At 47.6% G+C, this 12,894-nt stretch overlaps 1 protein-coding gene across 1 annotated transcript in view; it reads right to left on the bottom strand.

Moving 5' to 3' along the window:
• Positions 1-11,799, bottom strand: part of HLCS (holocarboxylase synthetase) — a 118,474-nt gene extending 106,675 nt beyond the window's left edge. Inside the window, exons 1-4 of the mRNA XM_066314180.1 lie at positions 11,608-11,799; positions 8,549-8,701; positions 4,282-4,444; positions 1,669-2,561 (exon numbers count right to left, since the gene is read on the bottom strand). Coding sequence (XP_066170277.1) covers positions 1,669-2,561; positions 4,282-4,444; positions 8,549-8,701; positions 11,608-11,799 — 1,401 coding nt within the window. The remainder of the gene's footprint in view (positions 1-1,668; positions 2,562-4,281; positions 4,445-8,548; positions 8,702-11,607) is intronic.
• Between the last annotated feature and the right edge of the window lie 1,095 nt (positions 11,800-12,894).

Here is a 12,894-nt window from a genome sequence, read left to right as displayed (position 1 = left end):
TCCATTTTCCAGCAGCAGCAGCCAGCACATGGGGGGACAGAACTGCCTATGATAAAAAATCAATAAATATCCTACAATGTCTGACAGAGTGGCCAAAAATCCAGCAGGTTTAAGCTGATAAAAGAGAAAAACCCTTCAAAAACTCCCTGAATGTTTCTGAGCTCCGTAACTGCTACAAAGAGTCTTGACACCTGATCCCTGAGCAGTTCAACTGCAGTGCTCTGGGCTCCTGAGAAAAGCTCCCTACCTAAAATTTTGGTAAAAACAAAACCTTTCATGAAGTTTCTTCATCTTTTATATTCCTTGAGTCGATCTTGGAGAAGAAATCTCACTCTGCTCTTCTCAATGTGTTTATTTTCCATCACTCACAACTTTAGCTGGGAATATTGAAACCATTTCAATAATCAGTGACCAACATTTACCTTCCCATGAAAGTTTCCTCACTCATTATCCAGAAGGTAAAATAAAGAAAAGAATATTATGAACACTTGATCTTATCTGTTTAATTCTTTGAGGGTTTTCTTTGACTGTTTTGGTTATTTTTTTAACCAGAGATCACACTATAATACTGGAGAGACACCTATTTCCTGAGATATTATTTTTAAGTGGAATAAACTATTTCGGTTCATTCTAAGCTACTCCAATTCCACCCCTCAGATTCTCTGAGCTATTTGACAAGTGCAGAATGTCAAACATTTAAAGCTTTAAAGCCTGACTAAGGACTCAGGAAACAACAAAAAAAAAAAGTTTCCAGGAAAGTTTATTCTGCACTCCTTGCTTTGCCACAATTCCTATTTTTGTAGGGATTTTGTGGGATTGATTTCCCACCTCCCAAAATCTGCTCAAGTTTTGTTCCTGTACCACTTCCAGCAGGCAGAAGGGGAAAGCTCTGCTCTGGGAGATGGCAGAATTCCAGAATATTTGGGGTTGGAAGGGATTTTTGGAGATGACCCAGCCCAACCCCCTGCTCAGGCAGAGTCACCTGGAGCAGGTGAAGTGTCCAGGTGGGTTTGGGATGTCTCCAGAAAGGGAAACTCCATCAGCTCCTCCCTGAGCAGCTGTTCCAGGGCTCTGCCACCTCCATGGAAGGAAATTCCTCCGCATTTGGAGGTGGAATTTTTGTGGTTTAATTTATGGCCACTGCTCCTTGTGCTGTCACTGGGCACCACTGGGAAGTCTGGCACCACCCTCTGGCACCCCTTGGAGCTATTTCCATGGATTGATGAGTGAAATTCCTGCTTCCTGCACAAAACTGTTCTTTGTTTGACCACTCTCTGTGATCCACCTGGCTCCATGGTGAAAATAAGGAAGTGTTTTCACAGCAGTGACATTCCAAGTGAAACCCACCCTGCTTTTGGATCCTTTGGACATCCATTTACACCCGGCAGGGTGGGGAGGAGGCTGAGTTTTCCCAGATTTGCTGTGGCTGCCCCTGGATCCCTGGCAGTGCCCAAGGCCAGGTTGGACACTGGGGCTTGGAGCACCTGGGACAGTGGGAGGTGTCACTGGACACAGGGGTGGCACTGGATGGGCTTTGAGATCCCTCCAACCCAAACCATCCCATGATTCCACACAACAGGAAACCCCAAGCACATGCAATGGGAACAATTTTTGAGGACTGCACACCATGCCTCGATGAGGAACTGAACTCCTCCCTGCTCACAGTACCTGGGACAGGATGGCTTCTCCTCCACTGCTCCCGTGAGCCACGTGCACAATGACGGGGTCTTTATCAGCATTATTTAATCGACTCCACACCTTCACTCTGCTGCCATCTCCCTTCATCCCTTCCTCAAAAACACAGCCACTGACCAGGAGGTTCAGCTTCACCTCGGGGCTGTCCTTTCTGGAGACCACCAGCTCGTGCACAGCCTTCCTCAGTTTGTTTTTGTGCTTGATCTGCACGCCCCCGAAGGTGAAGGACGAAGACAAGCCAAGAATCTTCCCCCCTTTGGACAAAAATGTCATGAACTGCTTGTGGCTCCCCTCAGGAATGGGCTCCTCTGTGGCAATGACCAGCAGCAGGGAGTTGTCAATCCAGGGATCCTTGAGCACTTGCTCCTGGTGCAGCTGGTAGATGGTGTAGCTCTCGGCATCCACACATTCCCTGAGGACACACTTCACCTGCTCAAACCTGCCTTGGGCAGCCTCAGAGCCCAGGTAAATCAAGATATTAGGGGGTTTCCCAGCGAGGTTGATTCTTTTCACTCCTTTTTGCAGACTTTCATCCTCCTTCTCCCCAGTTGTGCTGCTGCAATCATCGGGGAGCTCCGGGATGTTTTCTGCAGAGGCGAATTTCACCGACTCAATGGTGCTGTTCTCAAGCTGCAGGCACTCGTGGCAGCTGGAAAGGTGCAAGTGGTGCTGTTCCCCAGCTCCTGTCTCCTCCTGCTCCCTTTCTTCTTCTTCTTCTTCTTCTTCCAGCTTGGATTTCTCCTCCTCACCAGGGCTTAACCCTGATTTCCCAGCAGGATTTACTGCATCCATGTCTGTGCTTCTCTCCTTCTCTGATGGCGCCTCCTGTGCCAACTCCTTCAGAGCAGATTCCTCCAAATGCACAGCTGGAAAAGGTAAAGGATACAAAAAAAAGGGGGTTAAAATCACGACCTAAAAGGGGTTATGATAAATATCATTACCAGCAGAATTTAATCTCGCTACAAATTCTCTGCAACAGCAAGAATTTCACTGATGTGACACAACAAATCTTGTTTTTTTTCCCCTCCAGAACAACAGAGATTTGAACTCGTAACATAAATCTAAAGACAAAACGAAGGAAAAAAAAAAAAAAAACCTCTGGAAAAATACTGCTCTTCTAAGGAGGGCAGGGCTTAAAGTCACTTGCTGCTGTTTGGAAATAAACTATTTTGAAATAAGCCAATACAGTGATGGTATTGGCTAAGGTAGACATCGAACCACGTCCCTTGCAGTGCTCAAGGCTGCAGATAAAGGTTTGGCACAAGGAAAGGGGGTAAAAAGATATTGGAGCTGATTTCAGTCTGCAGAAAGGAAGAGAGACCCACCCACAAGAAGATCTGGGAGTTAAGAATTCAAGGGAAAACAAGAAAACAAGAAGAACTGTTAAAAATTCCCCTTTTCCCCTGAAAAGGACAGAAATGTGAAGATAATTCATAGCAAAAACAAGTGAGAAGAGAAGAGAAGAGCAAAGATGATCATTGCCAGCATGAAATGTGTAGAAGAAAGAGGAGAGAAAAAAATACTCTTCACTAAGGGAGGGTTTCTTCAGCTGCTGAGCCACGAAAACACTTCCAGGCAAAATCTGAAAAATTTTACTGAATCCTTCTCCACTCCCACAAAACCAAATAAATCCATCATGCTTTTAGTTCAGGGAGAAACTTGATTAATAAAATTTTGTTGCACATCCAGCTTCAATCCCTTTCCTTACGAAACTACATCTCAGTTGGAACAGAAACATGAAGCAAGTTTTTTTTTTGTTTTTAATTTTTTGATATCCCAAGGGAATTTCACAGCTTCCAACCTCTGTTATTCCATCTAGAGCCTCCCCCAGCCTGTTCTGGAGCAGCTTCCACACAGCACTGGAAGCAAAAAGAGGCAGAAAACATTTGAAAAAAGGAATGGCTGGGACACTCTCAGCTTCCATCCTTCCTTGGGGGAATATTGATGCAGAAAAAAAGCACCAAGAGAGGCAGAATTTCCCTTCAGATTCTTTTGGGAGAATATTCCTGTCTTCTTGCACTTCAGTTAAATGTTGCTGATTTTGTCAGTCCTTAATTTCTGCCAGTGCACTGTGATCTACATAAAAAAAAAAACAGTAAAGCAAATAAAAACCCCACAAACAAACAAAAAGTCCAACCAAGTTGTTCTCAATCCATGTTCAGGTTTGGATACACTTCTATGTCAAATATGAAAAAAAAAAAAAAAAGGAGAACATTTGCTTTAAAACTTCCAGATTTGTGGGGTTTTTAGGTGGGTTTTTTAAATAGATTTGTTAATCTACCAGACAAGACTTAAAGAAAGTATTTTCTAACTTCTGGTTTGGAGCAGCCTGGGATAGAGGAAGCCCACAGGAAGGGGGAATGGATGATTTTTAAGGCTCCTTCCAACCCAAACCATTCCACCATCCCATGAAATTAAAGCAGAGCTACAGAAGGATCAACTGCCCTGGAATCCCACCAGGAAGAAAACTCTTATCTCAAATAAAACACAAAATTTTCAGGTAGGTATGAAAACCATTTGCAAAATCCTAAACCAACCATAAACCAACTATGTTGTGCTATTAAAAATGATCAGGAGGATACTTACAAACAATCCTGTGTGGCACCATCCCGTTATCCATCTGCAGCCTGTCTTCCAGGAAGGCTATTCCAAGGCTACTGAAATTATCTACACTGGCTTCAGCAATTAACTTAAAAGGTTCACCAGGTTTATAGGCCAAGGGTGAACAAAAGTCTGACCACTTCACAATCTAGAACAGAGCATATGGATGGCTTTCAGTCGGGCAAGGTCATGGAAAAAAAAAAAATCCCCCAAGTACCAACAATATTGTGAGTCTGCAAGAGGAACTGTGGGAGAATTGAATAAAAGAAGAATTTATTGAGGGAGGGTTGCTGCAGGCAGCAAAGATTGAGCCCTGATGGAAGAGAACAACGTCCACACCAAGTGTTGGGAGCAAACTGGGAGCACAAAGGAATCATTTCCCAAAGATCGAGGCTCTAAAAGTTCCCAGCAACAAAAAGGCAGCGGAGAGTTGTGACACCCTGTAAGAAAAATTCCACTTTGGATTTGTTTCCTTCAGCACAAACTCCGAGCAAGAATGCTGATAAAAAGAACAAAAGTCAACCACAGGGGTTTAATAAAAAATATCAGAAGCATTAACTAGAGGGTTCAAGATGTTTTTCTACATCCAAAATTCTTTTTTTTCCAGGAAAGAAACGTTGCACAAATAGGAGCCACAAGTGGATACACAAACCAGTTGTTCTCCCATGAAGGAATTTTTAGAGACAAGGAAGCAGCACCTGCCTTCATGATCTAAAAAAAAAATTAAAAAAATCAGCCTTTGCCATGTCCCAAAAACTGGGAGACAAAGTGAAATCCCCACAGAGCAGATGCAGCACTTGGACACCATCTCCATGAGGTTCAGCTTTTCACCACCACACAGCAGATGGAAAACAATGACTGAAATAAGGAAAAACTTGTTTTGAATGCACAAACTGAGGGTGAGCTCTCAGTTATTCTTGTTATGCTGGTTCATAATTAGTCCATCAGCAAAATGTACCTTTTTATTTACTGCAATTAAATGGTTTACATGGAACTGTACAACAGCCAAGAGAATCCAGCTTTTGATTTTGAGGTTTTTCCCAAGGGAACAAGAAGAAAGAACAAACAACCCTGATGGTTCTGTCTCCTTTCTGAGTCATCCTCAAAGGAATTTCTGATTAGCAAAACCCAAATGAGACCATTCAGTCACAGAACCCCAGAATGGTTTGGGATGGAAGGACCTTAAAAATCATCCAATCCCACCCCACACATGGCAGGGACACCTCCCACTGTCCCAGGCTGCTCCAGCCCCAGTGTCCAACCTGGCCTTGGGCACTGCCAGGGATCCAGGGGCAGCCACAGCAAATCTGGGAATTCCAGCCCAGCCCCTCCTCACCCTCCCAGGGAAGGATTTTTTCCCAACATCCCACCTGAACTTGTCATTTCTCAGTGTGAAGCCATTCCCTGTGTCCTGTCCCTGCAGCCCTTGGGAATTGTCTCTCTCCAGGTTTCCTGGGGCTCCTTCAGGCCCTGCAAGGCCACCCTGAGCTCAGCCCAAAGCTTCTCCTGTCCAGGCTGAACAATCCCAGCTGTGGCAGCCTTTCCTCCCAGCAGAGCTGCTCCAGCCCTCTGCTCATCCTGGAGCCTCCTCTGGGCTCTCTGCAGCAGCTCCACGTCCTCCCTGGGCTGGGAATTCCGGGGCTGGGGCAGCTCTGCAGGTGAGGTTTTCAATCCATATTTCTATTCCTGACCTTTGGATATCTAACAAAAAACGTGGCAGGGGATCTCCTGATCCATGACTTCTGCAAACCTTTAGGGAAAAAACATCCCTTTCCAGAAGGAAAAGAGGAGCAGTGTGTGGGGCTTCACCACTTTGAATTTTGGGGTTAAACTCCAGAGCACATCCCAGGTTCAATATAGGCTGACTGTGGTGGCAGAGCATTCTTCTACTTTCAGAATATTTAAATATCCTTTCTTATCCAAAGAACAAGTAACACCCACACCTGGAAACTCTGAGGAAGATCTGTTGATGCTCTGTGATCTTTCTTTGGTGGCAAGTAAAATCTCAGATATAAAATGTAGATATTGCTGCACAGTGCAAATAAAGTGAACCCACAGGAGTAACTCACAAAGTGAAGGTCTTGCCAAAACCTCTGACCCTGAAATCCTGCTCAGGCAACAATCCACTGGCTCCAGGGCAGAGCAAAAACCCTCAGGGAATATTTTCAAAATTTTCCACTATTTTCCAGCTTTGGAATATTTTCCAGTTCAAAATCAAAATCCTGTCAGAATAATGAAAGACCAGCTCTTAGCAAGAGATGAGACTTTATTCATTCTCCTGTTTTCTGAGTCCCCTTCATTTTCATCAGGCAAAGATCACTGATAGTCCTACAAAAAATGGGTTTTCTGGCCAGAAATTCCCCCAAGAGCAGTGTGTTCCCACAGCCCCTGCCCATGGTGACAGCCAGAGGTCCCAAAATTAAGAGCACTTTGCTGTGTTCACACAGAAGAACGATAACCAAAATAAATCAGCAGTCCTTTTCCTCTTTAGTTTTGATTTTTTTTGCCTAGAGTATCACTTTTGAGCTTTCTATATCAAATTCATTATTAATTAATTACTAAAATTAGTAAAAGCCCACATAAAATGCAAAAATTCCCATCCTAAAGAAAACGAAACCAAACCCAAAAAGATTAACTTAAAAATAATCCCCAAAAGAACAGATAAGCAGAGCTCCAATGCAGATGGCTTTGTGGATCTTTCTGCTACAATAAAAGTAAAAATCAAATGAAAATCTCCCATCTGAGCTGGCCAGCACTGCCCAGGTGCACTCTGAGACAAGAGGGAAGGCACAGCTCATCCAGCTCCAGAAGCAGAGCTCACCTGGATGGATCCCACCTACCACAGGCAATAAAATCATTCCCAAAGCAGCTTTTCCCCAAGGAAATGTGTGCCCAGTGGAATCAGGATGAGAAGATTGGAGCAGAGAAGATCCCACCAAACTCTGGGTGCCTCAGAGCTCCATGAAAACAAGGATTTGCCCTGAAGCAGCAATTGTGGATATCATTCCTGACTAACAGGCTCCAAATCCATGCTCTGAAACGGGACTGGAAGGGGGTGAAGGCACCCAAAATCTGACTGCAGCCCGCCAAAATCTGACTGCAGCCCCCCAAAATCTGACTGCAGCCCCCCAAAGTCTGACTGCAGCCCCCCAAAGTCTGACTGCAGCCCCCCAAATCTGACTGCAGCCCCCCAAAATCTGACTGCAGCCCCCCAAAGTCTGACTGCAGCCCCCCAAATCTGACTGCAGCCCCCCAAATCTGACTGCAGCCCCCCAAAATCTGACTGCAGCCCCCCAAAGCTGGAGCTGAGCCCATTCCCCACCTATCCTGTCCCTGCCCTCAGAGAAATCTGTTCACCAAGGCCTCTGCTCCCCATGGTCACTCCAGCAGGGGATTGCTGGATCATCTCCTGGAAAAACTGACCTGGAAAACACAAGATCCTCACCCAGAGAGGCAGACAGGCCAGGAGAACCTGTGGATGTCACCTCCTGGAACTCCAAGAAGGAGCCTGAAACCTAATTCCAAGGAACTAAAGGTGACAAATGCCCTTAGGGACATTCTTATCCATGGCCCCAGGGGTGACCCCAGCCTGGGCCAGAGCCTGGTTCATGGAGGAGCTCTGGAATGCCAGATGTTTTGTTCCAGACACATCCTGACATGCACATCTGCCCTCTTCCCCTCTGCCCTGGAGGCAGAGAGATCCATCTCTCCTCTCTCACAGCCTTCCAGTGCCTACAGGGGGCTGCAAAAAAGCAGGAGAAGGATTTCCCACAAGGGCATCCCAGGCTGCTCCAAGCCCCAGTGTCCAGCCTGGCCTTGGGCACTGCCAGGGATCCAGGGGCAGCCACAGCAAATCTGGGAATTCCAGCCCAGCCCCTGCCCACTCTGCCAGGGAACAATTCCTGCCCAAGATCCCCTCCAGTCCTGCCCTCTGGCAGTGGGAAGCCAAGTTCTTGTCCAGAATTGCTCTCCTGGAGCCTCTTTAGGTCCTGGAAGGGGCTCTGAGCTCTCCCTGGAGCCTTTTCTTCCCCAGGCTGAACAATCCCAACTTCTCCCAGTCTGGCTCCAGAGCAGAGGAGCGACTCTCACTCACAGCCAGAGGAAAAAAATGCTACTGAAAGTCTCACCAAAATACCTCTGGCTCTGTTTGAAACACAAAACTTCATTACTAGCAGTGACTCCAATGAAGCAATTCCCTTTTCACTCCCATTAACATCCCTCCTAGGCAAGACACAAGGGGAGTTTTCCTCACCTCCTTTGAAGAGTCGGGGCCTTTCTGCAAGTTCTCTGTGTGAGCAGAAACACTCTCTGTCACAAAGGCAATGTGCTCTGCTGGCAGCAGCTTCTCAGGCTGAACCAAGGGGGAAATGAGAAGCACACTCCACCTGTTTAAGTCATCGAGGAACTGGAAGAAGAGGGAAAGGAAAAGAAGTTTGTCAAGAAAGCAGCTGATTTAAGAATTCCTTTTTAAATCGCGCCCAGCTGAAGTTCAAACCCGACCCTCCAGCCTTGCAAGGAGGGGTGATGATTATTTCACACACCCCATGAGACAAAAAATAAAATAAAGGGGTAAAGTTCTGAGCCGTTACAAAGGAGCACTAAAAGTAAAACTGAAAGTGGCAAGCCACGTTTGGAAACCAATTCCAACTGCAGGAAGAGAGAGAGGAACACAAAATCCCTGAGCCACTGTGACTCCTGTGGGACATTTGCCATCCCTCATTCACCTGATCCTCCTCTCCCATCCACTCTGAATACTGAATCCTCATCCATCTGCAGCAAAATTCCTCGTTCGCTGTGAAACTCACGAAACATAAAGAAATAATTTGTGCAGAATCCTGAAGTTGTTCTATGCACCACCCAGCAGACCACGGGACAAAAGGTTTTCTCCATTCAATTACAAAAGATTCCCTCTCTTGCCCTCACCAAAGAACAAATAAAGCTCAGAACTGGAATCAGCAAACCAAAAAACACGTCTGAGACGCTTCACAGCTCCTCAGGAAAACATTACATCAATTTTTAATTTTTACGTAGGTTTTGCTTTGAACTTCATTTGTCTTGACGTATTTTAAAAGTGGCAAACATTAGAAATAACTGCTTTGCTTCTGCCACACCAGGAGCACACACTTTGAGTAATTCCATGTAGGAGCAGGAAAGAATTCCCCTCTGGCACTAAATTCTGACATTACAAGTGTCCATCCCTGCACAACTCCAATGAAACCACGGAATATTGAGGCTCTGGGGGCAGGTCACTGATCCAACCCCCCTTGGTGAGCACAGAAACTGCACAAACAAACATTGATTTCTCCCCCAGGAAAGTGAACTGAGCTCAGGAAGCTTTAAAATACCTTAAACATCCGATTTGGCTAAAGATCAAACCAAAAAAACAAACAAAAAAAAAAGCCTTTCCAGGTGATGATTTATGACTTGCCGGTGTCTTAAGCAAGCTGCTGATCACAGTCCAAGCTACTGAGAGCAAAGGAGATTTGCTGGCTGCCTAGGAGCCAAAAAAAATATATAATCTTAATTAACATTTTATCTCTTCACAGATGATGCAGGGCCAGAACCCTCACCCTGAGCTGCAGCACACCACGACCTGCCCCAGGGATCCTCAAAACGCTGCCACCACGGATTTTATAGAGACAAAAACATATTGAATAACAGCCTGGAGTCTGTGCCAAGCTGCAGCTCCCCAGAGGAATTCCCAGCTCCCACCAAACCCAGCAGATTATAAAATCAGCCTGCATGAACAGTGCTGCAGACTGAAAAAAATGTGCTGCCTGTGCAAGGACCGAGGAGAAGCTGTTTCAGAACCGAGCAGGAGTGGAGCAAAGAGCAGAAATCAGCTGCAATCCTCTTCACAGCAGAATAATCCAGGGCAATGGAGGCAGAAGTCCCCTAAACACAGCTTTATTTTGGTTTGGAGAGCTTTATTGGAATGTGAATTGAGCATTTAACTTGGCTGGGAAAGCTTCTAAGATTCATCGCTCTTGAGCGCGAAATAATCTGTCCATTAAATAGCAAAAAAAAACCACCAAAACTCTAGTTTTAAACATCCATCAGCATTTCTAATCTTGTTTTCCCTCCCTGCAAACGTTCTCCTTACCCACTGAAGTCATGAAAAGCTTCTGTGCCTCCTGAAGCCACTGCCACGCTCCATAAATCCCTGCCCAGCAATGCCTGGAACAACTGAAAGAATTCCCCACAAACACATCAACAGCAGCAAAAAAAAAAAAAACCCGAGATCAAGAAGAGCCTTACCCAGCCCAATTCTGGCATTTAGTGACGAATTTAGAGAAATCTAAGAATGGTTTAAATAATTCAGGCTAGCTGTGGGCAGTGCCAGGGGAATTCCATTTTTTCAGCCTGGAAGTCAAGCACAAGCTCACTTTCAGTTTTGCTTCCAAGCACTGCCAAATGGAACTGCTTCAGGCACAGGATTTTTCCACCGTCATGGGCTGCCACAGCCTCGCCCACCTCTGCTCATTTGTAAAAATAAAAAATGATATTTTCATTTTCCACCCCATTTTCCTCCGAGGAGACCACAGCTCTCAGGAACCCAAGGCTCAGTTCACATTCCAGGGCAGATCCAGCAACGATTTAAACCCCTGACGTGAATCTTGAACGCACAAACACATATTTTTAGAAGTTTATAGGTGCTCCAAACATGTGGCTAAAATGGAAAGAGGCTTTTCCCATGGACGTGGAGTGACAGGACAAGGGGGAACGCCCTTAAACTGAAAGTGAGCAGGTTTCCATGGGATATTAGGAGGGAAATGTTGTCTTTGAGGAAGCCCTGGCACAGGGCACCCACAGAGGCTGCGGCTGGAGTGTCCAAGGCCAGCTGGACACCGGGGCCTGGAGCCACGGCAGGGATCGCACCAGGATGATCTTTAAGGTCCTTTCCAACCCAAACCATCCTGCGATTCTGTGAAATTCTATCCATCTCTCCCAGCCGAGCTTTCCTATAACCGCTGCTCTCCTTGCAGAGCTGCACTCAACACCTATACATACATCTATAAATACATATAAACAGACATTTACAGCACGCAGAGCGTCCCTCAGCCCATCTCCTCTGCCAGCAGCCAGGAGAGCGAACCACACCTGAACTAACATTTCCTACCAAAGCGACCACCGGGGTGTCCCCTCCTCCTTCCCCCCGGCTGTCACAGCGCTGGGAACCCCCTCGGCGCTTCATTTTTCCCAATCCCAAACCCCCGCCCGCCATCAATCCCCAAACCCAAACCCGATCCCCGCCGCCGCGCGGCGCCGGGATGCGCATCCCGCGTTGCCGCCGCATCCCCGCGGCTCTACCTGCGCCTCGCCGGTGCAGAACACCTTCCCGCCGATGCGGAGGCACACGCGCTCCTCGGGCTGCGGCTGGCGGGCGCAGAAGGTGAAGGAGCAGCGGGAGCGGTGCAGTCTCCGCACGGTGCTGCGGACCAGCGCGGCCGAGCGCGGCCCCCAGCGCGCCCACAGGTACAGGTAACACAGCGTGATCAGCATGGCGGGCGCCGGGCCACGCCCCCTCCCGCTCGCCCCGGCCAATCGCAGCGCTTTGCGTCTGGGAGGCGGGGTTGGCGCTCCCGCCGCTGATTGGCTGGAGGGGCCTGGCGCGCGCGGCGCCCCGCCCCTTTGGTGGCGTCGCTTCGCTGCTGTCTTCCCCTCAGGGTGAGGGGAGCGCGCCGGGCGCGGGAATGCGCAGTGCTGCGGTGAAAGAGGGTGTAAAAAGGAATAAAGATCTCCCTGAGTCGTTAAAAGTGGTTCGGAGCGTTGTGTCTTTGAAGAGGGTTAGTTGTAGGCGTGCTCTGGAGGAGGAAGAGGAGGAGGAGGAGGAGGAAGAGCAGGCGAGGTCTCGTCCCCGGCGCCACGACTCGGCTTGTCTGAGAATCGCAGAATGGCTCTGGGTAAAAGGGACTTAAAGTCATCCAGCTCCACCCCCTGCCATGGGCAGGTACACCTGGCTCTATTCCAGGTTATTCCAAGCCCCAATGTCCAACCTGGCCTTGGGCACTGCCAGGGATCCAGGGGCAGCCACAGCAAATCTGGGAATTCCAGCCCAGCTCCTCCTCACCCTCCCAGGGAAGGATTTTTTTCCCAACATCCCACCTGAACTTGTCATTTCTCAGTTTGAAGCCATTCCCTGTGTCCTGTCCCTGCAGCCCTTGGGCATTGTCTCTCTCCAGGTTTCCTGGGGCTCCTTCAGGCCCTGCAAGGCCACCCTGCGCTCAGCCCAAAGCTTCTCCTGTCCAGGCTGAACAATCCCAGCTGTGGCAGCCTTTCCTCCCAGCAGAGCTGCTCCAGCCCTCTGCTCATCCTGGAGCCTCCTCTGGGCTCTCTCCAGCAGCTCCACGTCCTCCCTGGGCTGGGAATTCCAGGGCTGGGGCAGCTCTGCAGGTGGCTCTCACCTGAGGGGACACAGGGACACAATTCCCCCCTCACTTGCTGCTCCTGAGGTATTAATTTTGAAGAATTAAGGACTTTAGTTAAACTAGATATTGCTGACGTAGACGTCCCTTTGCTAACTAGATATTGTTGAGGTGAACTTCCCCTTTTTTAACAGAAGCCGGATTTAAGGAACTGATAAATCAGGAGACCTGT

The sequence above is a fragment of the Sylvia atricapilla genome, chromosome 2, assembly GCF_009819655.1.
Source record: "Sylvia atricapilla isolate bSylAtr1 chromosome 2, bSylAtr1.pri, whole genome shotgun sequence".
Lineage (NCBI taxonomy): Eukaryota > Metazoa > Chordata > Aves > Passeriformes > Sylviidae > Sylvia > Sylvia atricapilla.
This window is presented reverse-complemented; position numbering and strand designations above follow the sequence as displayed.